Source organism: Dryobates pubescens, unplaced genomic scaffold, assembly GCF_014839835.1.
Source record: "Dryobates pubescens isolate bDryPub1 unplaced genomic scaffold, bDryPub1.pri scaffold_34B_arrow_ctg1, whole genome shotgun sequence".
NCBI lineage: Eukaryota > Metazoa > Chordata > Aves > Piciformes > Picidae > Dryobates > Dryobates pubescens.
The window spans coordinates 46,154-72,775 of NW_026530772.1; the positions used below are offsets into that span (position 1 = coordinate 46,154).

The 26,622-nt window shown below is 52.0% G+C and overlaps 1 protein-coding gene across 1 annotated transcript; it reads right to left on the minus strand.

Moving 5' to 3' along the window:
- Positions 1–12,605: 12,605 nt before the first annotated feature.
- LOC128899726 (oocyte zinc finger protein XlCOF6-like) lies at positions 12,606–14,026 on the minus strand. Its single transcript, XM_054179409.1, has 2 exons — positions 14,021–14,026; positions 12,606–13,871 (listed from the first exon to the last, which is right to left on the minus strand). Exons 1-2 carry the CDS (start codon positions 14,024–14,026, stop codon positions 12,606–12,608), a joined length of 1,272 nt encoding a protein of 423 aa, XP_054035384.1.
- Positions 14,027–26,622: the final 12,596 nt, after the last annotated feature.

Sequence of the window (26,622 nt, forward strand, 5' to 3'; positions counted from 1 at the left end):
AGGCAAGCAATGAGAGTGAAAAAGCTCCATTGGTGGGTTGTAGATGACATTCTGAGTACTCATTATTTTAAAACTGGACTAACCACAATGATGCCTTTTTACTCATCCTAACAATACAAATCTCTCAAATACTACACTCAATTCTGAGCTAGATGCTTCCTGTTGACATCTTGGATTATCGTTAGGGTTATTGAGGTTAGTGCTAGGTGGGTTTGCTGCCTGTCATTTTCATGACAGCTGTGTTGTCGGCTGTGTGAAGTTTTCATGCTGGTTTGTTGCATATTCTTTGCCGATCATTATTGTACTGTCACTTTGTTGTAATCTTACTGCTATTTATTCATGTTTAATGGTGGTAGCTGAGTAAAGTGGTTGCTACTTCAATTCTTGCAACTGCTTATTTGAATCATGTGTGCTGCATTGGATGTTCTATATAATTTGTTAGGTTTTATTTTGTTGTTATTAGTATTATTTCTGTTTATGCTTCTTACTATATATATTCGCTTATTTTAAACTTCAATATATACTTTGTTGTCAACTTTACCACATAAATATTTTTGTTAATTTTTATCTATTTTTTTGTTAACTTTTCTTTGTTTTGTTAATTTTCTTTACTTATTTTTCAATTTTTTTTGTCTATTTTCTGTTATTTTCTTATTTTTCTATTTTATATTCTACTTAGTCATATCTACCTTAACAATCCTTATCTATGTTGTATTTTACTTAATCATACCTATTATTTTACTTAATCATACCTATCTAAACAATCTTTGTCCATGTGTGCTAATTATCCTTATGGTTAACTATATTTCTTGTGTTAGTAATCCTTACATATCTATTAATAACTCTTAGCTTTGTTAGTAACTCTTATGTGTTTTGTTAATAATTCTTGTTTGTCTTCATCATGTTTTCAATAATACCTGGTAATCCTTATCCTATCACTACTATGAGCACAAAGAGTACATCTAAAAAGAACTTACATTCTATAACATCCCTTATATCAACCTCTTAACTTATGCTACTACCAAAAATCCTTAAGACTTCAATATCTAAAGGGACAATAAGACAAATGGTAGGCTAACGAAGGAATACCCCTTAAAATGAAAAACCATTTAACACAATATGCATCTATGTTCTATGTTCTATGGAGATCTCCTAAAATGCCATGGCACACCAAAAAAAACTATAAAAAAAGAGAAAACCATAAACCAAAGGAAAATCTTTGGGAGACCTAAGGTCATTGCTTTGTTACCTAATGCATCGGCCTAAATTAGCCAAGTGGCAATCCACGCAGGCATAAAAGGAAAAATGGGTTTGAACCAACTGATGCTGTAACTGCACTCAAGTGGCAGAAGTATGAGCTGCTTCTGGCAATTCCTCCTTCCATGGTCGAATCCACTTGCTGGGGATCCACTGGCTGCCACCATCTGTTAGTACACAAGCATAACCACGACCCATTGTTAAGAGTTCGACTGGACCTTCCCAGGTTCCTGTCGCCAGATTGCGATATCGAACTAAAACCTTTGATGGTAAAGGTTTGAGGCCTAAACGAAGGGAATTGCTATGAATTACTATGGGGGGCTCCTGTCGATTTTGTGTGAGCCACAGGAAATTCATAACATATACTGCTTTTGCTAAGCGTTCATGAGGGCTGTCAGGTTCCTCTCCACCTTTCTGTTTCTGCAACAGCGATTTCAACACCCCATGAACACGCTCAACAATGGCCTGTCCAGTAGGAGAGTGTGGGATGCCTGTGATTATCTTGATACCCCAATTTGCACAAAAGCGATTGAAGCGGCAAGAAGTGTAGCCAGGGCCATTGTCACTCTTAAGGGTTTGTGGAACCCCCAAGGCTGCAATAGCTGCGTGCATATGCTTGATAACATGTTTTGCAGTTTCCCCAGACTGCGCTGTGGCCCACATGGCATGGGAAAAAGTATCTATGACCACATGCACAAAGCGTAGACGACCAAATTCTGAAATATGAGTGACGTCCATTTGCCATAATTGGAGGGCTTGTAGTCCTCTTGGATTCACTCCGAGGCCCATACCACAAGTGGCCTGTTGGCAAGACGAGCAAGATTGAACGATACCTTGCGCATCAGAATGAGAAATGCCAAACTGACATACTAGCATCTTAGCAGACTGATGAAAAAATCCATGGGATAAGACTGCCTGTTGAAAAATATTGGTGGGTGGACCAGCCCAGGCCAGAGCCACCAACATATCCGCTCTATTATTCCCAATGGCTAAGCCACCGCATTGCTGGTGACTACGGATAAGCGTGATAAAATATGAGTGCGCGCGATGGTTCAATAGTGATAGGAGTTGCACTAGCAGGCGATACAGACGTTCATTTTTTAAAGATTTCACCATACCGCCTTCTAACCTAGTAACGATCCCTACCACATAAAGAGAATCAGAAACAATGTTAACTGGTCGTGATTTCCAGTCATGAAATACCTGAACGACAGCCGCTAACTCTAACGTTTGGAGAGAATCTCCTGGCTGGCCTTGTATAAGCCGTGAATGCCAAACCACCACAGCCTGATACATTCCAGGTAATTGCGGCACGATGAGATTTTCGGCCCGCATCTGTGAATACCGTATCACCATCTACAGGTCTTGCAGATATTAGAGGTTTACAAGAAATTTCTTGGTTCTGCAAAAAGGGTAATAACTTACTAGCAGGTAGATGTACACTAATGCGACCCAAGTAGTCAGAAATTGCAATTTGAAAAGGAGTGGAGGTTTCCAGCAACCAACAAAGATATTCTTGAGCTACAGGTAGAAAGATTGAGTCAGGATCATTTCCACTGATCTCAACAATACGACGCCTGCCCTTAATAACCAACTGAGCAAAAATTGCATCTTGAGAAAGTACGGTTTTGTCTGGTCTATAGGGCAAAAATATCCATTCAATGATGTTCAATGAGTCCTTGCAGGCTTGACAAATAACTCCTGCCATGTGTTTTCGCCCATTGCTACGGTTGATTATTAGTAAGGATAATGCCTTATCTTCTAGGATACGACAGGTAGAAGCGTGCAGCACTTTGTCAAGTATTTGTTGTAGTGCATTTCACTGACACTCATCAAGGTGTCTGCTATCATTTGCATACACTGAAGATCCTAAAAGAGGCATTAAAGGCGCTATGTCATCATTAGTTATACCACAGACAGGTCGTAGCCACTGAATGTCACCTAGCAGTTTCTGAACATCCGCTAGAGTAGAAATTTTAGTAGTTAGCGTGACTTTTTGCGGCTGGCTGGTGGCTTGATTAATGATCCACCCCAGATATTTCCAGGGGGCTGTTTGCTGAATTTTTTCAGGTGCTATCTTCAAGCCTCTAGTTTCTAACATGGATTGAAGCTCAGGGAATATTGTCTTAGAGTCTAGCTCTTTTCCTGCAATTAAGATGTCATCCATGTAGTGGTAGACAAGAAAGTCATGATATGCCTGTCTGAATGGGGATAAAGCCCAAGCCACATACATTTGGCACAGGGTGGGAGAATTCTTCATGCCTTGCGGCAAGGTTACCCATTGACATCGCTGGGCGGGTTCTGCCTTATTAATTGATGGCACAGTAAATGCGAACCTATCTGAATCCTCCAGGTGCAAATAAATTGTGAAGAAGCAGTTCTTCAGATCAATAATGATTAGATCCCAATTTTGGGGGATCATAGTAGGAGTGGGGAGGCCAGGCTGTAAAGCACCCATCTCCTCCATGATCGAGTTGATTGCTCTCAGATCATGTAATAAATGCCATTTTCCAGACTTTTTGGGAATGGTAAAGATTGGAGTGTTCCATGGACTGGTGGATGGAATTATATACCCTAATTGCAATTGTTCCTGCACTAGGGTCTTAACAATTTGCAGCGTATCCTGTTTAAGCGGCCACTGCTCCATCCATAGCGGTTCATCTGTTTTCCATTTAAATTTGAGGGCTGGCTGCTCACCAGCGGCCGCTACAAAAAAGGATCAGTAACAAGTCATGCTCCCAGCTGACTTAAGGCATCTCTGCCCAATAGAGCAACTGGAAGGGTTAACACATATGGTCTTAGAGTGATTGACTTGCCATCCTGAAAAGTAAATTGCAGAGGCTCTTTGCCGACCCAAGTTGTTTGCACACCTCCTACACCCATAACTCCAGAATTTGCCATCAACAATGGCCACTGACTGTTCCACCTATGACGAGGTATGATGGTAACATCAGCTCCAGTATCCACAAGCATTGAAAGTTGTACAGTTTGCTCATAAGGGTGTCTGAATGTTACAACCTCTTCAGGTTTACCCTTTTGGATATCTAAGGCCCATAAGATATTAGGCATGCCAGTGGAACCAAAGCCTCCTTGTCCTCGAACCCTGTCTGAAGCTACGGCCACTCGAGACTCAAATGGAATTAGTTGAGCGATTTTTGTTCCAGCAGGAATACTAACAGGAGGGGCAATAGTATAGAGCATAATTTTTATAACACCTTCATAATCAGAATCGATTAGACCAGGGACTATAAAGATGCCCTGTCTAGAGGTAGACGATCTGCCAATTAACAGAGCACAAAGTCCATGACCCAGAGGACCACGTTGGTCTGACTCGACAACAGCAACATCTGTGGTCTCAAGGGTAACATCTACTGCTGTTGCCAAGTCCACTCTGCCGCTGCTGGAGGTGGCCACGGGGTGGTGGTCCAAGCACCCTGATTTGCTGTAGTCGCGCGGGGTGCATTCGCGCTGCGGGAGAAGTTTCCCTGCTGATGACAGTCTTGGGTAGAATGAGTAGGACTGTGGCAATGAGCACAGCACCTTCGAGGCTGCACAGCAGTCGAGTAATTAGATTTAGGGTGCCTAAATTTCCCAGAATTATGTTGCCTGGTACCATGGTGCTTTCCTCTTTTAGGTGGTTTTGACACTAGGTTTGTGGCTGCCTGGACAGCTGTGGCTAAATAGGTAGCTGTGTGCTGGTGCATCATTCGTTCTGCTGCATCCAGCAGCTGTGCAGTAGAAGCGCCTCTTGGCACAGTGCTTAGAACCTGTTTAGTTTTGTCATTAGCATTATCAAATGCCAGAATGTCCATCATTTTATTCTTCATGTCAACACTCAAATCCGGATTAGAGTCTAATGCTGTATGCAACCTATCCACAAAGGAGCCAAACGACTCTGTGGGGCCCTGTCGAATGGAGAAAAATGTAGGGCCAGACTTATCGTCCTGGATTTTCTACCACGCTCTGACCGCTAGGTCCTGACTTAACTGTAGGACCTGATCAGGAAGTCGTACTTGCTGATCTGGTCTAATGAAGTCTCCTGACCCAATGAGTTGATGAAGAGTAACACCATGTAAAGGGTCTGCTGGCTGCCAGGGCGTGGCTTCCGTGGCAGTGCAGGCAGTTTGCCACTTATCGAGAAATTGTAAGCGTTGATGTGGTGTTAATAAGGTGTTTGCCAACATACGTGTGTCGAAAGGCGTTAACAAGTGTGTTGAAAACAATTGATCGATTAAAGCAGAGGTGTAGCCTGACTTCAGACCATAGGTGGTTATAGCCTGCCTAGCTTCTTTTAGCAGCTTCCAATCCAGAGTTTGCCATGCTCTGCCTTGACCTTGCAGTGATACAGGATATGCACATACAGGGAAATCTACAATTAATCCCTCTTTAGCTGCACTTTGCACAATAGCTCTCCACTGACTCAATATTGGGTCGACCCCCAATCCTCCCACCTCCCCATCCCATACATTATCGGCCCATCGTAATACAAGCTGGTTTTTGGTCACGACAGTGTCGTCTCCCGATAATGACTGAGATGTACGAGGCGAGAAGGGTACAACAGCCAAAGACGCTGAAGCGGCCGTTGCTGGAGAAGCTGTTGCTGGAGCGACCGTTGCTGGAAATGCTGGGGCCGGCGAGGTCGCTGCTGCTGTGACCACTACCGGGGCGGGGACGGCCTTCACAGCTGCCGGGGCGGAGACCACTGACGCCGACGCCGCCACCATGGTCGATGCTGGCATCTGTGGTGCACCGATCCGGATCACGTCGCTCGGGACTGCTGGGACCGCTGGGGCCGGGACCGCCAGGACCACTGAGACCACGGGGACAGCCCGAGCTGCGGGGGCCGCGGGAGCAGCCAGAACTGCAGGGGCAGCAGGGCCTGCCCGGGCCACTAGGGTTGCGGCAACGCCGTAGCCACGAGCCTCCAAGCAGTCCATCTTCTCTAGAAGGAGCTGTAGAATAACGCCGACGCTGTTCCGCGTCCTGGCATCAGTGCGTTCGTCTCCTGAATCTGAGCTGTTGCTGGCAGTGTTGGGAGAAGACGACAACGATGGGGATCGAGCACGCCGAGCCACGGACTTCGATGACTTTGAATTGCTTTTCCACCGTTTGGGATGGACAGCAGGTGTAGCATCTGCTGAACGCGATGTGTGCACCAAGATGGCAGACGAGGCGTCTTGTTGTAATTCTAACTGCATAGTGACCGCCATCTTGTCTGTGGGTGTTTCTGCGGTCGGGTCGGAATTTGTCGGGTCGGAATTTGTTGCTAGTAATGCAGATTTTGCCGTGCAAACGGACGGTAATAAAGAGGTCGCAACTTGTGCAGGAGAAGAAATAGCTAGTGATTTTGCTTGTATTTGTGGCAAGGAGGCTGACGCAACGGCGGACGGTGTAGGGAGGGGGAACGGGGGGGGTGCAGAGCATTCTGCGTCTCCCTTTTTTGTCCCGGCTTCAATCAGCGCTGCTGCAGCCGAATCGAGAGCAGATTTTTCTGCTTTCAGCAATTGCAATGCGTCTGTAACCGTTCGCCACAAGGTGCCATAGCGAAAAGCCCTTTTCGAGCCCCGAGACACCTCATCCCACAGTTGGGTTCCAATTTTGTCCCAAGCTTCGGAAGTAAAAGCTTCATTTACTGTGGGGATTAGACCATGATCCCGGGCCCAGGCTAATAGCCCTTTTAAAGTCCCAGAATCATAAGTAATACCTCTCATGGAGAGGATATCTTGGAGGACCTTCAGCACAGCCTCTTCTTCTTTGCTAAGTGCCACCCCCATGTCCTCCTCCAGCCGCTCACCAGATCAGGGCGAGATTCACTTCCTTTTTGAGCGCACACGCTGCTTATTTTTTTAGCACCGGGGCAGTGCTATGCGACCGGCTTTCCGTATCCCTCGGACGTACCTCTTTATGCTGAATCGTGCAACACCTTCAGGACTGAGGGTCCCAATCCACATTGGGCGCCACATTTAGCGACGATGGAGAATGGAGTCAATACATCTGATCAATGTAATCTAGTATTGTCCTTTATTGCTTCAGTATTGCAGGCCCATGGCTTAGGCCTATGGTGAAAGCATGGTACAGAGCAGACAGTAGAGCTGACAGGCTAGCAAGAAAAGCATGGAGGAAAGTGTGCAGTAAGAAAACCCTTAGAACTTATATCAACTCGGAGGGCATTGCTGGCATGGCTTCATTGGCCCCTCATGAGTGACCACACACTATTGCTATAGATTATTGGTTAAACCAGTAATAACATGCAAGATTGTTGATGCACATGTGTGTCCTGTTATTCTGAGATAACTCTGTGTTTATAGCTACTGGTGTCCTGCTTTGGTTACACGGTGCAGGCACAGCACTATTCTGCTGTGCTGCTAGCTACTTCTGCACCTGTGCTGGACACGGCCTACCACCAGGCCTACACTGCCAGATTGCTCACGCTGCTTATTACAACCATTACCACAGATCCTGGGGTGCATTTGGAAGAGTGTGGCCAGCAGATCCAGGGAGGTTCTCCTCCCCCTCTACTCTGCCCTGGTGAGGCCCCACCTGGAATATTGCATCCAGCTCTGGGCTCAAAAGGGACAGGGATCTGCTGCAGAAGCTGTGAAGATGTTGAAGGGACTGCAGCACTGCCTGATGAGGAGAGACTGAGAGGCGTGGGGTTGTTTAGTCTGGAGAGGAGAAGTCTGAGAAGGGATCTGATCAATGTCTATCAATATCTGAGCGCTGGGGATCAGGAAGCAAGAGACAGGGACAGCCTCTGCTCACTTGTGCTCTGGGAGAGGACAAGGGGCAATGGATGGAAACTGCAGCACAGGAAGTTCCACTTCAACAGCAGGAAGAACTTCTTGACTGTAAGGGAGACAGAGCCCTGGAGCAGGATGCCCAGAGAAGTTGTGAAGTCTTCTCTGGAGGATTTCCAGCCCTGTCTGGATGTGTTCCTGTGAGACCTGCACTGGATTCTATGGTCCTGTTCTGGCAGGGGGACTCAAAGATCTCCAGAGGCCCCTTCCAACCCCTAACATCCTGTCACCTGTGACCCTGTGAGTTGTCACAGGGCTCTGAATCCAAAGGAGATCCCAGTAGGAAATACCAAGGTTCCAGCTACAAACCATGAAGTCTGAGCTTCATCTTCAAGGATTCTTCTGAAGTCACCTTCCACTGCCCCCTTGGGCTCTTCTGGGCTCTCAGCTAATGAATCCATGTGGCAAGTCCAGCTGCCTTCAAAGCACTGTAAGTTGTTCACAGAAGCTGAGAGGCTCTTTCCATTTTGCTTGGAGGGGCTCCTGATTGTCCTGGGTCGAGTTGATTCTGCTGCTGTTATCCAGACCATGCTGCAGCCATGCCAGCCTCAGAAATGGAAGTGCTGGCTGGAGCAAAGGATGATGGGGCTTGAAGTTCAGGTTGCAACATGGGAGGCTCCCTGTTCCAGTTGCTGCTTCTGGGTTCTGGGGTTTTTTGGGTGTTGGCTGCCCTGCTGCTATGGCAGTGGGACAGGGAGGGATAGGGGAGCAGCTCCCTGCTTTGGGCTTTTGCCTTGCTTGCTGCTGCTTGCTGCTGCTTTCCACTGTGCCTGTTCTGCACACAGGCTGAGGTCACTGTACTTTTGTATTCTGATGATCTGATTTGCTCAGGAAACTCTTCTCTCATTTGTTTCTGTATCAACACAAAGAGGTTTTGTGTGATATTCTTTCCCACTCAGATCTGTGTTGGGGGAGGCAGAGAGGTTAAGCTGCTGGCTCAGCTTAACCCAGTACATTCCTTTTCTCGAGCCCAGTGTGGGGCAGGAAAGCAGCTGCCTTAATGAGGACAGATTTTGGCAGGAGACAAAAGGATTGTGGTAACAAAAAGAGAGGAGAAGAGGATTCAGTTAAGGCTTGAGGCTTGTCAACAGAGTTTGACAGAAGTTTTCTTTCCTGTGGTGTGTTCTGGGGGCTGATGAGCTGCAGTCCTGTTTGTGCTGCTGATGGTGCTGTGTTACCTTAGAGCAATGGCTCAGAGCTGTGCTGCCCACTGCTGGGTAGCTTGCTCTGATTTCATCCAGAGCAATACAGGACACTGCCAAGGAAACCACTGTGAGATCTGCCCAGATGCTGGATACTGAGGAGTGGCAGGGGGTGGGGGGGGAAGGGGCAAATTCTTAGGCTGGTGGTCACCTCTGGTGCTTTGGAATTTCAGCCCTGAGCACGTGCAAAATCCTCCCCAGCTGGGGAAAGTTTTGGGCAAAGTCTGTTGTCAGCCTGGGAGTTCCTGAGAGACAGAAATCACTGCAATGTGCTTGGGCCTGGCCCATGCCTCTCGAGCCCTTCTCATCACTGTGCAGAGGGCTCAGGGGCAAGAGAAGGTCTCTGGACCTACAGACAGTGCCCCAGGCATGGCAGCTGTGTCAGAGAAGCAGCCTGTGCCAGGATCAGCTGCCCCTCATAGTGAATGGTGCTTATGACCAGGATTGTGCCCCAAATATTACCAGAACATGCTTCTGTGTGTGTGACTCAACCCCCCTGTGTCCCCCCTCCCTTCTGGAGTCGCTGGAGGGGGACCTTGGTGCCACTGAGTCCAGGTAAACAATCTGCCTGGGCATGTTTGCACCCCTGTGGCAAACAAGGCCCAGGCTACATGTTTGTTTGCCCTGTTTAGGGCGTGTGCTTGTGCTTATTTGGCAAAGGATCAGCTCCTTGGTTAATTATTGTGTCAGCAGGGGATGCTCTCTGGAGCAGCATTCTTTGGGGCAGATGGGAAACAGGAGCTGTTTGGTACACAAGTGCCCCCCATGCCGGTGTCAGTGCCTATGCCTGTGTGCGTCTCTGTGCCGCTCCGCTCCGCCTCGCCCGGGCCTTGAAGCAGCGCTGCAGAAGGCCTCGCCGCACACTGCCACTGCTGCCCGGCTGGGGGCGGTGCCGCGGAGCGTGGGGGCAACTGCCGCGTGAGCCATGGCCACGGGAGGGAACCATGGCGGCCCCTGCGCACCGCCGGTCCTGAAGCGCCGCAGCCCCCGGAGCGGGGAACCTTTGCCAGGGGCTGCGCTGCGTGGAGCCAGCGGCAAAAGCCTCTGAAGCTTCCCCTGGGAGGCTCCAGGACCTTTGTGCTCTGGGAGAAGCAGCAACCCCGCGGCACAGCCAGGCGGTCGGCGCCGGTCTCTATTTCCTGATCAGGGCACAGCCGTGCCGTGCTGTCAGGGCTCTAAACACAGCACCAGGGAAAGATTTCCTGACGTTCCCAGCTCGTGAGGAAGCCAAACCTTTGCTTTAGAGAAGTTTGGTTCAGGTAAGGCTGAAACTGTCCTGGGTTGAGGGTTTACTGCTGCGGTGGCTTAACACCCAAAGCAGGGTGGAGGGCTTGTGCGTACTTTACCCTCCCTGCAGGGCGTTTCTCCCCTGAGAAGCTGAGTCTGTTCCACTCCCCCCCTCCCTGCCCAGCTAGGGTATAAAAAGCAGGACATCATAGCTGTTAGCTTTGCTTTTGGCTCCTGCCTGGCTTGCCCAAACGTAATGGGTTGAGGCAGACCCCCTCCTCACCACGGGCAGAAATAATGACTCAAAGGGATTGCAAAAGAGATGGAAAGGTTAAATGGAAAGTGATGAGTGTGTACAGAGAGCCAGAAGAGCAGTGACAAAAGAGATCCCAAAGCAAATCCAGGAACATCCCATCCCCACCTGAGGGTACACCCAGGACCCCCAGGGCTCCTTCTTCCCCACCCACTGCTAGGCTAGTCTCAGCTGGCCAGATCTGAGACTGCCCACCCCCCATGGCCTTGGGCCTAGCCTGGCCCGTGGCCGGGAGACATCTCCCCCAGTTACCAGGTGACAGCGAGGAAAGAAAGAGCAAGTGCCAGCCCCCGCGCTGGATCTTATAGCAGTGCAGTGCCCAAACTGCTACAGCTGGGCACTGACCAACCCCTCCCCCACTGCTGTTCCAATCAGTTTCCATTCTAAATTCTAGAACTCATTTGGGGCTTGAAGTTCAGGTTGCAGCATGGGAGGCTCCCTGTTCCAGTTGCTGCTTCTGGGTTCTGGGGTTTTTTGGGTGTTGGCTGCTCCACGGGGATGGCAGTGGGACAGGGAGGGATAGGGGAACAGCTCCCTGCTTTGGGCTTTTGCCTTGCTTGCTGCTGCTTTCCACTGTGCCTTTTCTGCACACAGGCTGAGGTCACTGTACTTTTGTATTCTGATGATCTGATTTGCTCAGGAAACTCGTCCCTCATTTGTAGCATTTGGACTGGGCATGGACTGATCCAGACTGTGCTGGAACAGAGTGCAGCTGCAGAGCACCTGCAGTGAGCAGCCCTCTGGGTCCTGCAAAGCCACCTCCTGTGAACTGAGAATGGACAGTGCCTGAGGTGTGCTGCTGATTGCTGCTGGGCATGGTGCAGATGGCACAGAATGAGGGCTTGGGAATATCAAAGGTTAAGCTGAAAATTTGCTGCCATTACTCCACACCACCCTGCCTCATGCCACCTTCACAGGGACAGTGCTGGCTGGAGCAAAGTACTACAGGGCTTGAAGTTCAGATGGCAACATCAGAGGCTTCCTGTTCTGGTTGCTGCTGTTCTGGCTCTCAGGTGCTGGCTCTTTGATGAGGGGGAGAGCTGCAGGGGTTGAACTCCTGGCTGCTGCTGCAGAGGGTTTTTTGGTTCCTCTGTGTGTTATGTTTCCCTCCCTTCTGTTTTGGGGGGAACAGGCAGCTTAACCTCTTCTCAGCTCTTCAACCTGTTCCAGCCCCAGCGTACAAAGCCAACAGAAGCTTTCTGGGTTTTTCCAAAGATCTCCATGAGCTTCCCCCTACACCCTCCAAAGATCCCAAAAGGCGGTCCTAGGACCATCCAAATCCCAAACACCTAAGATCACCTGAAAGCCCCTGAAGAATGCCTCTGAGATGCCCCTCAAGACTCCTCTGAGAACCTCATTTTCCCCTCCCTGAACTGGGCACACAGCTCCACCCCATCCCTTGGGAGCAAATGCCCCAAAATTTGGGCATTGAGGCAGGGATATCTGAAATAAAAACAAACAGAGAGGATTTGGGTAACTTTTAGGTTTTATTGACACAATTGGTTACTGTACAGGGAGGTTTTTACCCCAGGGAGACACAAAGCATTGGGGAAGAGCCAGACAGACCCTGGCAAAGCCCTGCCCAGCTCCACTGGGAGCGCCAGCTGTGCTGACTCAGCACTGTAATTGTTCTCATTAGCAATAATTGGTGTTCAGAAGGGCAGGAGGTGTTTGCTGCTGCTGGTGTCCCCAGCCCCTGAGAACTGCAAAGGAAAAAGGGATGATTTTGGTGCTGGAAATGCTCTCTCAGAGGGGTCAGGGTTACCCAACAGATTCTAGGTGGATTTCTGCCCCCCCCTACAGTGCAGGCTACTCTCTGCTGTGGGTGCAGCGGTGCTTGTTGAGGGATCCCTTCTGGGTGAAGCTTTTACCGCAATCAGCACAAGCGAAGGGCCTCTCAGCGGTGTGGGTGCGGCGGTGGGAAATGAGATTGTGCCTGTGGCTGAAGCTCTTGCCACAGTCAGCACAGGTGTACGGCTTCTCACCAGTGTGGGTGCGGCGGTGAGAAATGAGATGATCACTACGGCTGAAACTCTTCCCACAGTCAGCACAAGTGAACGGCTTCTCACCAGTGTGGGTGCGGCGGTGACCAATGAGATGGCCCCTGCGGCTGAACCTCTTGCCACAGTCAGCACAGGTGAACGGTCTCTCATCGGTGTGGGTGTGCCAGTGAACAATGAGAGAGCCCCTGTCTCTGAAGCTCTTGCCACAGTCAGCACAGGTGAAAGGTTTCTCACCGGTGTGGGTGCGGTGGTGAACAATCAGTTGGTCCCTGCGGCTGAAGCTCTTGCCACAGTCAGCACAGGTGAACGGCTTCTCAACTGTGTGGGTGCGGCGGTGACCAAGGAGATGATCACTGCGGCTGAAGCTCTTCCCACAATCAGCACAGGTGAACGGTTTCTCACCGGTGTGAGTGCGGTGGTGACCAATGAGATGGCCCCTTTGACTGAAGCTCGTGCCACAGTCAGCACAGGTGAACGGTCTCTCACCGGTGTGGGTGCGGCGGTGAACAATGAGCTGGCGCCTGTCTCTGAAGCTCCTCCCACAGTCTGCACAGGTGAAATGCTTCTCACCGGTGTGGGTGCGACGGTGGTGAATGAGCATGCTCCTATGTCTGAAGGCCTTGCCGCACTCAGCACAGCTGAATGACTTGCCAGTGTGCACACGACGGTGCAGGCTGAGGTTACCCCTCTCGGTGAAGCTCTTGCCACAGTCGGCACAGCTGTAGGGCTTCTCACCGCTGTGGATGAGTTGGTGCCGGATATATAGAGTGCTCGTGGTGAAGCTCTTGCCGCACTCAGCACAGGGGAACAGATGCTCTCCAGTGTGGATGCGGCGGTGGATGGTGAGACTGGAGCTGTGTTTGAAGCTCTTGCCACAGTCCCTGCAGGTGAAGGACTTAGTGCTGTGCACACTGCGGTGCTGGGTGAGGGCAGACTTGTGAGTGAAGGTCTTGCCACACTCAGCGCAGCTGTACGGCCTCTCACCGCTGTGGGTGCGGCAATGCTGGATGAGAGTGGCGCTCTGTTTGAAGCTCTGACCACAGTCACCACAGATGAAGGGCCGGGGGCCAGGCTGGGGGCAGTGGTGCTTCACCTGCTCTGAGCCAGGTGGGAAGCTCTGCCCACACTCAGGGCACTGATTCAGCTGCTTGGGTGGCACAGATGGACCTGCTCTGGCTTCATCCTCCCCTGTAAATTCCTTTTCCCCCTCATCCTGATCACCTTCATCCCCATGGTTATCCTCCTCTTCATACTCATCATCATCATAGTCATCATTCTCCTCAGCATCACCATCCTCCATCTTGTCCTCTTTCTCCTCCTTCTCCTCTCCTTTCAAACTGAGCTTTGGCTGCTCCAACTTGATCTCTGGGTGCTGCTTCTCCTCCCAGCTTTTGTCTGGGTCCTTCTGTGAGGCCATACTGTAGCAGGAAGGGGTCACAGCAGTGAGATTTGGACCATGGAAGCACCTGAGCCCAGGATCAGAAAAACTCAGATCCTGCCTGGGACATGACAGTCCCTGACTCCCAACACCTCCCAACACCCAGCTGGAGGACAGAATGCAGAGGGGAACTCAAACCTTCAGTTTTTGTCACAGTGTGGGCTCAGACCTCTAATACCTGTGCTGAGACCCCAGGTTCCTCTGATCAGTGCCCTGAAGTTTCCCTGGGGCTTACAAGTGGTCTTGTCCCACTCTCCTTGAGCCTGGGGGCATTGGCAGGGTGGCTCCTTGCCCAGGCCCTGTCCTTTGATCTCTCCTGGCTCAGGCAATGGAGGCAGCAGCACTGACCAAGGAAGACCAAACCACCTTCAACCTTCTCCCACCACCCTCCAAATCCCAACCCCAAACACCACCTCCTGACACACACCTGACCCTCACAAACCCAGGGAGTTTCCAAACTCCAACACCTGATGTGTCTCAGAGCCCCTGGAGGGGTGAAATGTGGTGGGTAGGAGGAGGTGGAGGAGGCTGAGAGGTGCCCTGGGACTCTGGGATTCTGGGGGCTGGGGTCCTGCTGTTGTCCCACTCTGGGTTTCTTACCTGCTGGGCTGCTCCAAGGGGCAGATCTGCAAACTCAGCTCTTTCCCAGCGCACAGGGGCAGGGATGATGGAGAGAGAGGGACACAACTCCTGCCACAGAGAAGCAAAGGGCTCAGAGAGCACTGACCTGCAAGGGATGGCTCAGCACTGCCCAGGACCAGGCAGCACAGCTCAGCCTTGCTGGGGGCAGCTCCCAAGCCCAGCAGCACAGCCACAGCACACAGCCAGGGCTGATCAAGATGGGAGGCCTCAACAAGTGCAGACTCAGCTCCTTGCCCAGCACACAGCCCCCAGCACACAGTTGCAGGCCAGCACCACAACACAGCTGCCTCCACACAGCCTCTCCCAGGCCTTCCCTGCAGCTACCTCCCACTGCCTGCCCAGGCCTCTGATGCCTGCAGCTGCATTTGACAGGAGATCTTGCTCAGGTCCCACCTCTCCTCCCTGGCCCTGCCCCCACCACACCTACTCTGTGCTCAGCTCCGCCCTGCACACACCTCTCTGCTGCCCACTCCCCAAGAGAAGATCAGAGCAGCCCTCAGGACACACACAAAGGGAGCTTCATGATCTCTGGAGATGCAGCAAAGAGGAAAAGAGACTTGGGCAGCTTCTTGCTAAACCTCTTCAGCCCTCACTGGGATGCTGGAGGAGTCTCTGCCTCCTGCCCAAACCTCACACCTCCAGCACCCTTCACACACCTGCAGCCCAAAGACACTCACTGGAAAGGGTTTGGCTTCCTTCTCTCCCTGACCATTTCTCTCAGCTTGCTCTTTGCAGTTCTCCTGGAGCTGCCACTCCACACCCCCAAGAGAAAATGAGGTTGGATGGGAGGGCACAGTGCCCAGGGGCTGCTGTTCATCTCCCAGCTGACACATGCAGAGCTGCAGCACAATTCACTCCTTTCACCTCCTCAAATGCTGCCAGATTCTGCCATTCCCTGCACACACAGTTGCCACCTGGGCCCTAGATCCTCTCCCCTTCTTGGAGGGACAAGGCCTAATTCCTGCCTGACCATTCCCAGGCCCTTCCCTCATTCCCAGCCCATCCATGGCCCTGCTGCCATGGCTGTCCCATGGCCCTGTGTCCCCCACCTCCACTGCCACTGCAGCTGGAAGGGTGGAGTGGGAAATGCTGTGGCTGAGGAAGCCTCTAAGGAACTGGGCTGGAAGCAGCAGCACAAGGATGGAAGGGGCCTGAGACTAAAGGCTGGGATCAGCTGGAGGGCTGAAAGAGAAGCACCAAGCCAAGGGGGGGTTACAGATGAGAGCAGGGGAGGGAGCCTGCAGATACCTCAGGCAGCAACTGAGGAGAGGAAGGGGGACAGAGAGGGAGTGGGACCTCAGGTGACTCCTGCCATGGGGGATGGATGGGCTGTGTAGCTAGGAGCCCTGAGTGCCTGCTTGGGCTGTGCTGGATGTCAGGAGGGCTCAGGGGACTGTCCTGAGCCAGGCAGGGTTCGGGGCTTTGAGCTTCTGGGGTCAGCTGCTGCCAGCACCATTGGAGATAGGAGCCAGGCAGAGTCTCACAGCTGCTGAACTAAGCCCTCCCACCCCCTGTAGCCTTCAGCCTCCATCTCTCCATCCAGTGCTCCAGCTCCACTCACTTGCTGCCCTCTCAGAGTCCCCAGGTCCCACCAAGGCCCTAGGGCTGATCTACACAGCCAGTAGGGCTCAACAGAAGCCCCTGGATGAGAGCATGGAGGAGAATCCCTGTGGTGGGTGGAAGGCACTGGGAGGTCTTACACCAGAGATCAGAGACCTCAAGAAGGGACAGCAGAGTCCAGAGGGACACCACAAAGTGTCATCTCTCTTAGTTCATTCAAAGAGAGCCTCTCTGGCTCCTGAAACCTAAGGCAATCCCCTGCAGAACAAGCTGGAGGAGCTCAAGGGGACAAGCTGCAGAGGGGGCCCAGGGCAACCTCCTGAGCTTCAACAAGAGCAAGGGCAGGGTCCTGCCCCTGGCCTGGCACAATCCTCACAAGCAGCACAGGCTGGGGGAGGAGGGCATAGGAAGCAGCCCTGCACAAAAGGACTGGGGGGTGCTGCTGGACAAGAAGCTGCACAGGAACAGACGGGGGAGCCTGCAGCCCACAAGGCCAAGGGCAGCCTGGGCTGCACCAACAGCAGCAGGGCCAGAGATGGACAGAGGCCATCCTGGCACTTGGCTCTGCTCTGCTGAGACTTCACCTGCAGCACTGCAGCCAGCTTCAAACCAGAGCAGAGCAGATTGAGAGTGGAGGGGAGGAACAAGTTCTGCACCAGGAGGCTGCTGGAACACTGCAACAGGTTGCCCAGGGAGGGGTTTGAGGTCCCAGCCCTGCAGAGGTTCAAGCTCAGGCTGGACAGGGCTCTGGGCAACCTGAGCTAGTGCAGGATGTCCCTGCTGACTGCAGAGGGGCTTGGACTGCATCACCTTTGCAGCTCCCTGACAACCCAAACCACTCCAGGAGTCTAGGAGTCTAAGGGCAGCCTCCAGGGAGAGCAGGAAGAAGATGAGGCAGAGGAGGACAAGGAAGAGGACAAGGAGGAGGAGAACCAAAATCCCTTCCCAACTCCTCCAAACCTCTGCTACATTCCTGGAGAGCTCTTCCAGCTCTGCAGAGTTCATTCTGCAGAGAGCTGAGGGAGTTTCTAGGCTCAGGGATGTGTTGCACACTCTGCACCAATGCTCCAGAAGTTTTCCAAGTGCCCTCCAAACCAGCAGCACAGCTCTGCTGGCACACAATGCCAGGCTGCAGGGGACCCCAAGGCTCAGCTGCTCCAACCTTGCCAGCTGACACTGGGCTTGAAAGGATCTGGCCCAGCCCCCTGCCAAGCTGAGCATTCCAGCTCTGCCCTGCAGAGGAATTCACCACTGCCCTGGGGAGATGATTCCAAGGGCTGACTAGCAGGGAAAAGCTTTTGCCTCTGCAGGGCACTGTTCCACTTCAGCTCAACTCTTGCAGCTCAGAGCCAGCCCCCAAGCTCAAGAACCAACTCCCAAGCCCAGAGCCTGACCCCCGAGCTCAAGAACCAGCAACTAAGGTCAGAACCACTTCCCAAGTTCAAGAAGCAACCCCAAAGCTCAGTGCCAGCCCCCAAGCTCACATTCAAATCTAACATGCAGACTCAGCTCCTGGGCATGAGCAGAGCCAGCAACTAAGCTCAGAACCACTTCTCAAGCTCCACAACCAGCCCCCAAGCTCAGCACCAGTCCCTGAGCTTGAGAACCAGCAACTTAGGCCAGAAACCCTTCCCAAGTTCAGAGCCAGCTCCCGAGCTCAGGGCCAGCAACTAAGGTCACAAGCGCTTCCCAAGCTCGAGAACCAGAATCTGAGCTCAGTGGCAGCCCCAGAGATTAAGAACCAGCCCCCGAGCCCAGAGCCAGCCCCCAAGCCCAAGAAGCAGCCCTGAGCTCAGGGAACAAGCTCCTGAGCTCAGAGGCAGTCCCTAAGCCCAGAGCCTGACCCCCAAGCCCAGGAACCAGCAACTAAGGTCAGAAGCAGTCCCCAAGCTCAGAGCCAGACCCCAAGCCCAGAACCAATTTCCTTAGCTCAAGAACCACTTCCCAAGCCCAGGGACACAAGGCCAGGGCCAGCCTCTACAGGGCACCAATGGCTCCTGCTGCAACACAGCAGCAACCGGAGAGGGTCTGCAGCTGCCCCCAACCAAACCCCACTGATTCCCCCCAGATCCCCACAACAGAGGCTCAGCCCCACGGACCCCTATCCCACAAACCCTTCCCCAACCCAAGCGACCCTCCCCAGCTGCCCCACAGAGCAACCCACCCCCCCCCAGGTGCCACCAGCCCCCCCCCCGAAAGCCCCTCTACGTCCATGAGCTCACCAGCACCACCTCTGAACCCCTCTGGTTCCACCTCAGAGGGTGGTCCGGGTGGACCACCCCAGGATCCCCCAGCAGCACAAGGAACCCCCCTAACACACCGACACGCCACCTCAACCCCAACCGCGGTCCCCCAACCACACAGACCCCGCCGAGAACAGCACAGACAATGCTCACCGACCCTGCACACCTCTGCCCTACCCCACAGCCCCCCCACGACCACCCCAAACACTGCAGACCCTTACAGCCCCACAATCACAGCGATTCCCCCCCCCCCCGCAAACCGCACAGGCCCCAAGCACCAAGCCTGCAGAGCTCCCCCGGACCTCACAGACGGATCTCCCCCGTATCCCCCCCCCCCATATCCGCAGAAGCCCCCAACCAAACCCCACCGATTCCCCCTAGATCCCCGCAGAGGCTCTCCCCGCCCCAGCCCCACCGACCCCTGCCCCACAAACCCTTCCTCAACCCAAGTGACCCTCCCGACCCCTCGTAGCCCCCCACAGAGCATTCCCTCATCCCCACCCCACCACCCCCAACTCAGCCCCACAGACTCCCTCACCCCACCTGGACCCCGGCATAAGAACGAAGCAGAGTAGCACAAGGAGGAGGAGGAAGAGCTCAGCGGGCAGGGAGCCGCCGGCCCCGGCAGGCTGCTGCCGAGCACAGAGCGCTGGGAGGGAGACCCCGGCCCGGCCCCTCCGGCTGCTGCGGCCACGTGTGACGGGGAGCGGAAGCAGCTCGCAGTCCGGTACAGAAGTCCCGCCCACGAGCGGGCGGCCGCAGCCAATCAGAAGCACACAGAGCGCAGCAGCTCCTCCCCCTGGGCGCTGCCGAGGCACAGCGAGGAGCTGCCACTGCCAGCCACGGCCGCCATTGCTGCCCCCACGGCCGGGCAGCCGCAGCCAATCAGAGCCGCCGAAACAGCCCAACCACGCCCCCAAGTCTCAGCAGGGAACCGCCCCTGCCGGCCGCGGGCACCATTGGGGCTGCCTCCTGCCAGGGCTGGGGCACAGCAGCTCCGGAGCAGCTCTGAACCAGCAGCTGCGCACAGCTCCGAGGAGGGTTGGCTGAGCTCAGGAAGGTTGCGCAGAGGTTTCCAGGAGCTCTGGAGAGCTTTTGAGGATTATTTTGCTGAGGATTCTTTGCAGGGTTGGGAACCCAAAACCTCCTCCCAGCCTCTCCCCAACTCTTGCAAAGAGATTTCGATGCCTCCCGAGGGGGCTTGGGGCAGCTCCAGGGGATTTGAACGGCTCAGGAAGAGTTTTTCTGTCACCTTCCAGAGTTTCAAGCAGGTGCTGAGGACTTTCCCGGCAGCTTTCAGCCTTTTGAAGCATTTCTGAAGGATGTTGAAGACTGCAAGAAGCCAGAGCCTGGCTGAGACGTCTGCAGAATCAGTTTGCAGGAGCTTGGCAGCGATGGAGATGAGGTTCTGGAATTGGTTTGGAGTTGTTTTGGCACTTTCCATCATTTCCCAAAGCTCTGTGGATTATTTCCAGCCCCTTTTCATTCCTTTTGAAGCTGTTTTCCTTATTTTGGCATGGTTTTAATGAGTTTTGGGGGAGATTTTGCTTAGCTTCAGCATTTGAATGACTTTTGAGGATAGTTTGAGTATTTTAATCCTTTTTTCATGATTACTGAAAACATTTTGATCATTTTCAGGCCTTTTAATGATTTTTCTGGAGATATTTTGACCATTTTTAGGGTTTTTCTAATGATTTTTGAGGTATTTTTATCATTCCCAGTCCCTTTCAATGATTTTTGAAGTATCTTTACTCATTCCAGGCCCTTTTATTGAGTTTTTTGAAGACATTTTGATTGTTTTTGTGCATATTTGATGTTTTTCTACAAGATTTTGATGCTTTTCAGGCCCTTTGAATGATTTTCAGGGAGATTTGCATCCTTTTTAAGCCATTTTTTACAAAGCATTTTGAGTGCCAAAATAACTCCTTAAAATCTTCAAGTCTTCAAACAGAGATTTTGCAGCATCTTTAGGGAGGTTTAGAAGGTTCTAATAGTTTGGGAAATGTTAAAGTCTTCTCAACCTGCTGAAACAGGAATCCAGAGGCACAAAGCTGTCAGCTCCCTTGAGCTGCAGCTATAGAATTTGGGGGTTTGAGACTGTGGAACCTGCTGCTCCTGTTAGAGTTGATCCAATCCTAGAAGAGTTTGGGTTGGGGAAAACCCAAGTTCAGATGGCAGCTGTTGGCAGGAGGAACATTGCCCTGCTTGCAGCAGGCCCTTTGAACTGCAGCTGAGGGTTCAGCGCTGCCTTAGGAGGAGACTTGAGCCCTGGGGATGTATCCCAATGGGAGTTGTGTTCCCAGCCCCTGAGTGATGCTGGTTTGCCACAGGGTTTCTGGTAGCTCTGTGGTTTGCCTTGGGAGGGAGGTGAGGGAGATAAATACCTGCTCCTCAGCACTGACTAGGTCCAGCTCAAGGCTGTGGTCGTTGCATCATAGAATGCTGGGATGGTAGGGGCTGGAAAGGACCTCTGGAGAGGAGGTTCAATCCCCCTGCCAGAGCAGGATCCCCTAGGGCAGGTCCCACAGGAATGCATCTGGATGGCTTTGGAAGCTCTCCGGCAAGGGGCACTGCAGGGCCTCTCTGGGCAGCTGTGGTGGTGAGAGAAAGTTTCTCCCTCCCCCACAAAGAAACCACAGCTAACTCAGTCGGAGGAGCAGAGGATATGAGCTATATTTACAAGCAGGATGAAATGCAAATGGATATAAACAATATACAGTATTTACAACATATACAGAAATATACAGCAAAGAAAGTAATACAGAGCAAAACTCTCTCCTCCGGCCAGAGGAAGGTTCCTCCCCTGTCCCCCTACCTCCCCCCTTAATCTCCCAATAATCTATAATAGTGTGATGTGTGGTCACTCATAGGGAACCAATGAGGTCATGCCAACAAGGCACTCCGAGTTTATTTAAGTTGTAGAAGTTCCCTTGCTAGGCACTTCTGCCTTTCCTTTCCCTTCTTCTATGCTTTACTGTGCTATACTCGCACCATAGGCCTGCACCATAGGCCTGCAATACTGGGACAATAAAGGAACAATACTCGATCATATTGGTCAGCTGTATTGACTCCAATCTCTGTCCCATTAAGTGGCGCCTGAACTCATGATTTGGGATCCTCGGCCTACGATGCTGCTCGACTCAGCATACAGAGGTACATCCGAGCGATACGGAAAGCCGGTCGAAAGCACTGCCCCGGTGCTGACAAATAAGCAGCGCGCGCTCAGAAAAGGAAGTGAATCTCACCTGGGCCCAGTGAGTGACCAGGGAGAGGCAAGGGGGAGCACTCAGCAAAACAGAAGAGGCTGTGCTAAACGCCCTCCAAACTATCCTCTCCGTTAGAGGCATTACTGGCGATTCCGGGATCTTAAAAGGGCTATTAGCCTGGGCCCGGAATCATCCCCACAGCAACTAAGCTTTTACTTCCGAAGCGCAGGACGAGATTGCAGCCCAGCTGTGGGATGAGCTGCTAAATACTTAAGAAGAAGCTCTTCACACTAGCCCCGTGTGACAGACTGTCACGTACATTGCAATTGAAAAACGCAGAGCAGTTTCCTTTTGACTCAGCTGCAGCGGTGAACAAGGGAGATTCGGAAGGCACCCCCCGCCCTCTGCCCCCCTCCTCTCTCCCTGCATACTGTCCACCAGCATCCGCACAATTTCAATCGCCCGCTACTCCTCCCTCTACACGAATCCCGGCTCTCCTATTACCGTCTTTTTGCATGGAAAACTCTGCTCCTGCCACGTCAATAGCGGCAGAAGCGAATCCTGATCGAGCTGATAAGGCACGAAATCAAAATGGAGGTCGCTATGCAGCAGAAATTGCACAGCACGCCACGGCCGCCATCTTGGTGACCACACCGTCTTTATTAGCCGCCACCACTGCCGCCTGCCCCAAGCAGGGAAAAAGCTGTAAAAAGGCAGTGAAGCTTGTGATTCAGCATTTTCGATCCTCTTCATCAGCATCTTCCTCTGATACCGCCAGCAATGGCTTGGATTTGGAAGATGGGAGGCCCGATACCGGGAGGCCAGACAGTGCCAACTCTGCTCTACAACTCCTCTTGGGAAAGAGGGAGCATTTGCAGACACCCGATTACATCATTTTTGCAGCCATACCCCGCCCACGAGCCCCAGCCACTCTCACGGTGGCTCCCACCACAGCGGCGGCACCCATTCTAGCGTCGCCCATTCCAGCGGTGCCTCCCATCCCGGCAGCACCCCCCTTCCCGGCAGTTCCCCTGGCAGCAGCTCCTGCGAGCCCCCAAGGCCCCAGTGGTCCCAGCGGTCCCGACCGATGCGACCCAGACCGGCTCCCACTGATACCGACACCGATACCAGCAGCCCTGGCAGGAACGGCCCGCACCAGCTTAAACTTAGAAAAACAAATAAAATATATAATTAAATCAAAACAAAATGAAACAGATTTATTAAAAATAGATTTTAAAATATTAAAACATGGAACAAAAATTAATCACAAAGTTAAAAATACATTCAAAACAAACACAGAAAAATTAATTACAAAATATGTGGAATCATGGACTCGTAGAATGAGTCAGAGTTGGAAAGGACCACAAGGATCATTTAGTTCCAACCCCACTGCCATGGGTAAGGACTCCTCCCACTGGATCAGGCAGGCTAGAGCCTCGTCCAGCCTGGTCTTAAGCACCTCCAGGCATGGGGCCTCGGCCGCCTCCCTGGACAACCCATTCCAGGGCTTCACCACGCTCAGGGTGAAGAATTTCTCCCTCACATCCAGCCTGACTCTTCCCATCCGCAGCTTTATTCCATTCTCCCTAGTCCTGTCATTTCCTGACATGCTAGGAAGTCCCTCCCCAGCATTCTTGTAGGCTCTCTTCAGATACTGGATGGCCACAATTAGGTCACCTCAGAGCCTTCTTTTCTGTCAACTGCAATCATCGCAATAAACAACAGCAGAAGAATCAAGACCATGAGGAAACAGCATTGCCCATGCAGTTGAACATCAATCATCTGGGATCACAAACATCACTCAGAAGAATGTACCACAGCACCATGTGAATTAGGACTGAATATTATGGTTGTTTGACAACTTTGTCTTCTCGTTAACTAAATGTGCCTCTGAATGCAGACATCCTAGGGGATGAAGTTTCATCTTTACATTTCGCCAAACAAAAAACAAAATAAAACAAAAAATTAGCTCATGGCAACCCTAGAGATGCTGTAACCCTAGAAACATCAACCCTAGAAGTGCTGTAACCCTCTCACCACAAGACACACAGCACAACTGTCATGAAAATGACAACCAGCAAACCTGCCTAGCACTGACCTCAATGCTGTGCTACAGAGCTTTTGCTTTTGCTATACAGCTTAGATTTAACTTGCTTGCTTCTGTGTATGCAAAGAGTATCTTGTATGGGATGGGAACAACTCCCATGACCAGACTGCTCACAAAAACAAAAAGGGGGATTTGTGGCAATGGTAGCAATAAGCAGTGTGAGCAATCTGGCAGTATAAGCTTTGAGCCTGACATGGAGATAGGCCATGCTCAGCATAAGTGCAGAAGTAGCTAGCAGTGTAGCAAAACAACGCTGTGCCTGCAGCATGTAACTAAAACAGGGCAATGGTAGCTAAGGATGTTGACTTGCTGGAGTGTGTCCAGAGAAGGGCAACGAAGTTAGTGACAGGTTTGGAACACAAGCCCTATGAGGAGAGGCTGAGGGAGCTGGGGTTGTTTAGCCTGGAGAAGAGGAGACTCAGGGGTGACCTTCTTGCTCTCTACAACTACCTGAAGGGAGGTTGTAGACAGGCAGATGTTGGTCTCTTCTCTCAGGCAGCCAGCACCAGAACAAGAGGACACAGTCTCAAGCTGTGCCAGGGGAGGTTTAGGCTGGAGGTTAGGAAGAAGTTCTACACAGAGAGAGTGATTGCCCATTGGAATGGGCTGCCCAGGGAGGTGGTGGAGTCACCATCACTGGTGGTGTTCAGGAGGAGACTTGATAGGGTGCTTGGTGGCATGGCTTAGTTATTAGATGGTGTTGGGTTAGTTGATAGGTTGGACGCGATGATCTTGGAGGTCTCTTCCAACCTGGTCTATTCTGTTCTATTCTATTAACACAGAGAGTTATCTGGGAATAACAGGACGCACACCTGCATCAACAACCTCATGTGATATTAGTAGTTTGACCAATACTCTATAACAGTAGGATGTGTGGTCACTCGTGGGGAACCAGTGAAGCTATGCCAACGATGCTCTCCCAGTCTATATAAGCTGAAGAGGTTCCCTTAATAAATGAACAAACTACAACAGGAGCTGCAGGCATGGGACAATATAGGAGAGGTTGCAGTAGGGACGGCCAAGGGCTCTGGGAAAGCTGAGAGGCCCAACAGGACCAAGGTCTTTGTCCCCTTGGCTCTGGCAGTTGCCTCTGCCACCAAGGCCTGTGAGGAGGAACTTGGCTTTGAGGCGTTCAGGCTCTACTATTCCAAGGGCAGTGGTCAGGGCTTGGCCTTTCTGCTTCCTAGACCAAAGGCAAGTTTTTCTCCCCTGTACTTTGCCTTTGCCTCCCTGCAATCCTGGCGTCTACCAAGCTGCTCTAACGAGTCCCTGGGGAGCCTTTGTCAGTAACAAGCCTCAGTGAGGCCAATCAGTGCTTCAAGGTACTTTGGAGTTTGCTTCTGCCTTGGACTTGTTGAGAGGCTTCTTGGCAGTACCTTGGCAGAGTCTCCTGGCAGTACCTAAGGATGATGTAATCAGCCCCAAATACTCCATGGGGCTCATTAAATACTGCTGAACCTCTAATTTTTGCCAAGCTTTCTGCAGCTAATTGAAGAGGCAGAAAGTATCTGATGAAAATTATTTTTAAAGGTACCTTTCATTCCTTTTCAGCAGGAGTTGTCTCTTTGCAAGCAAACCACAGCAAAACCTGACAAGGTCCTACCCTGCTCACTGCTCATCCTCACTCCCCACTGCCCCCAACAGTGCCCTGAGCCACAGGTGAAGGACAGGATCTGCCTTGCCAGGGGCTGGGGCTCAGGGCTTGGCCCTTTGGATCAATGAAACCCCTCCAGGCTTCCTCAGCAGCAGAGCCACCTTGAGCTGGGTTGTCCTGACCTGTCAGCACTGCCTCAGTTCTCTTCTCTCCCCACAGCCTGGAGATACTTCAGTGCCTCCAGTGATCCTTCCCTTGCATCCACTCTCTCCTTCTGCTCTAACCAGACCCTGGGGACCCTTTCCCAGTATGCTTCACTGGGACCCATTAACAGTAGAAGAAACTTCAGAGTTTGAATCTGACTTTGGCTTCTGGAGTGGTTTCATCAGCTTCTCAGTCTCTGAGGTTCATGGACATGGCAACAAAGGCACCAGAGGGCTCCTTTAAAATACCTGGGCAGGTTCTGTTGTGCTGAGCTGGGCCAGGCTCCTGGGCTGGAAGGAGCTGCTGGCAAGCAGACAGTGCTGCAGAAGACAGCTCTGGCCAGGAGCAGCTCCTCTGCACAACACAGCAGGACTGAGGGCACTGCCAGAGGATCTCAGGGAAGAGAGGAAGGTAGAGAGAGCTTCAAGGTGGCCAGGACTGGGAGGACAGTGAGAGCTCAGTGGAGGAGAAGTCACTACAGTCACTGACACAGTGAGGCTGTGGGTGCAGGACACTGCAGCTGTAGCTCCTCGAGGCATTTCCATCTCAGCTGCTGATGCTCAGCTGAAGGCTCCTGGAGTGTGCACACAGAAGGAGGACCAAAGCCCTTCAGTTCCATCCTGTGAGCAGCAGTGAGCAGAGCTGGGTAAGCAGAAGGCTTCACCCCCAGCCCCTCTGCCTTTCTCTCTTTCCTTCAGTGTCTCTGCAGCACTGCAGGCCTGCTCCCTGTTTCTCTACCTCTCCATGGGACTCTTAATCTCTGGGTTTGGGCTGTTAGTCACTTCCTTTTCTGACACCAGAGGAATCTTCCTGGCAATTCTGTGTCCCT